Here is a 2,659-nt window from a genome sequence, read left to right as displayed (position 1 = left end):
CGGGGTGTGACAGGTTGGTATCAGAGCCAACATTGAGTGAATTAAACACTAACCTTTTGTGTTTAATCTCAATGACACAATATGCACATTTCTTAGACTCTTGAGTCTAGGCAAATGACCTTGGATTTATTATTAACTTTCCTATGTTGTTTATATTTTATTTTGTTTTGTTTTACTTGTTTTGACAGGAGAAATCAGCTACAATGCTGCCAAGAGTTAGGGGTAAAGGAAAGGGTCCCATGCGAGGGGGACCATCTGCAGGACCTTCACATCGACGCACCCCATTTGCGTCATTTTCCAGTTCTGACTCTCATAATCTGTGGGGTCACTCTTTTGAACCAGCGAGACACTCTGTCTCGTTAAACTCCTCACCTTCATTCCATCCATCATTCGGGCCGCCTGTCCCAGACGAGCCCCAGCATTCGCAACATTCTCAACACTCCCATCACTCCCATGAATCTCACCAATCTTACCATTCGTTGCACTCTTATTCCTTTCATCATTCGGATTATACCTACTCCCCGGCACAGTTTAATCCAAATGATTATGTCAACGACTTTTTGGGCTACAGCCCTTTGGGCCCTGAGGATCACTTTTCTCAGGAAATGGAGATGGACGACGACCTAAACCCGAAGATGCAGACCGGAACACCGGGCTACCCAATTAACATCTCAAGCGGTTCCCTATTTCAGGGATCACCGTACCGTGGGCCCGATTCATACCAAGAAAGGATAGCCGCATATGATTGGTACTTTACTCCTTCGTACCATAACTCTCCTGCTCAACCACCTTTGGTTGAACGCCAGCTTCAAGCAGTTTCACCTCCACCACTTCCTGTTGAGGAGCTGCCTCAACAGCCACTTCAGCCACCTCCCAAGCCTCCGAGACGAAGGAGGAACGCACGAATATCCGTGCGAGGAGGACCTCATTTCAATTCTCCTCAGGGTTCAAGTTCTTACCCTCCTATTCCCGAGGACCCCCAAATGGGTGGACCCTCGAACGCGGTGCCGGAGAACGATCCTCCGCCAACTTCTTATGCACCACCGCCACCGCCTATGGGTTTCGACAACCCGATCCCGACTTACCCAGGTTCTTCTGGGTACAACCCTTTTGAAAACGCATCGGGATACCCATCGGATTATGGGACTCATGATCTGTACCTTACAGCTGCACAATACCATCATCTCTACCCTTCTTCTTCTTACCCTCCAGTTTATCCAACTGGATACCCGGTGCAGGGTTATCAATACCCGCCTTACCGGCAACCTCCTCCTCTCCAGCAGCAGCAAACTCAGGAAATCCTGGAAAGGTTAGATAGGGTTGATCATGAGGCAAGCAAAACCAAGAAGCAACATAGTAGCTTTATGAAGGGCCTTGCAAACCATATAAAAGGCAAGAAGAAGTAAGAAGTTGTTTAATTTTTCTTGTATTGTCTTTTAATCAAGTCCCTGCGAGGACATTACTTTATTTTCTGTACCAAGTCCCTGCGTGGACTTATTTCCTATTTCTGTAGCCCCTGCGTAGGTATTGTGTTGTTTCAAGTCCCGTTTAGGGCATCTCTATACTAGTTTCATGGCTTAATGAAGTTTATCTTTGATTTTTAAGTATGTATTTTATTACATCATATTATATCATTTCAATTTTAAATTGATCCGCTAAAGAAATTCTTAGAGGTATAACCTAGCAAAAATATAAAATGGCTATGATGGTACAACCTTTTTAAGACAGTAAAATCTCTGTTAACATCTGAAAACATGTTAACATTCCTAGCTGTGCGGTACGAGAAACCACACAAGCCTCCAAATGTACTTGGGTTTTCCAAGTCACTTATATATAGCCTACATGATCAATGCGAATCATGGCAAATAAACATCAATATGATGTACACACCAAAACATTCATTAGAGATGTATACTTATAAGCAAAGGTGTGATAATGACAATGATAGTTTTATTTCATAAACTTCTTGTCAAAAGGGCGATGAACTTTGTTCGACCCTTAAAAGATCACTGATCCAAAAGATCGTTGATTATACTTTAAAATCGTCCCTGTGACAAGCCTTCTGAGCTATTTAAATGTCCTTCGAGATGAGCATAATGTTAAATAAAATGTCTTTTACGACATTGACAGTTGTGAATTACAGTTCCCCTGTCTAATAAATATAAAGAATATTATATTCTATTTATTATTTAATTATTACTTAAAATGGTCTAAATGGTTTAATAATACCATAACCAACTGATCATCAATACGATGATACATTATATAATTTAAATATCATCATTGTTTGATATAGTATTCAAAAATGGTTGGCTCGGATTAAGCAAACAGTCATCCTGCAGAAGGCAACAACACCAGGATTAATATCACTAGTGCTGAACTGCAAGCAATGATCACCGCAGCAGTTACTCAGGCGGTGGATGCTAAATTTAAAGAGCCAAGTGTTGTTCGGTCTCAAACTCCTTCGAGATCCCATTCTCAACCACATACTCATAAGAAAAGTGAGTCTCAGCACTCATCTAATCAAGGAAGTGAGCCAAAGAGGCAAATTATCCTTGAGTCGACTCCCAGGTACACCAAGGGTTGTACCTACAAGTACTTTATCTCTTGTAAACCAAGAGATTTTATGGGAGAAAAGGGAGCAATTGATTGTATGAAA

At 41.6% G+C, this 2,659-nt stretch overlaps 1 protein-coding gene across 1 annotated transcript; it reads left to right on the top strand.

The window, feature by feature from the left end:
• Positions 1–203: 203 nt before the first annotated feature.
• LOC110924837 (proline-rich protein 2-like) lies at positions 204–1,406 on the top strand. The gene has a single exon (XM_022168823.1). The coding sequence runs from the start codon at positions 204–206 to the stop codon at positions 1,404–1,406; it is 1,203 nt and encodes a 400-aa protein (XP_022024515.1).
• Positions 1,407–2,659: the final 1,253 nt, after the last annotated feature.

Source organism: Helianthus annuus, chromosome 17, assembly GCF_002127325.2.
Source record: "Helianthus annuus cultivar XRQ/B chromosome 17, HanXRQr2.0-SUNRISE, whole genome shotgun sequence".
Taxonomy (NCBI): Eukaryota; Viridiplantae; Streptophyta; class Magnoliopsida; order Asterales; family Asteraceae; genus Helianthus; species Helianthus annuus.
This window is presented reverse-complemented; position numbering and strand designations above follow the sequence as displayed.

Coding starts and splice junctions, on each gene's coding strand:
- LOC110924837 (XM_022168823.1), top strand. CDS start 204: ATGCTGCCAAGAGTTAGGGGTAAAGGAAAGGGTCCCATGCGAGGGGGA.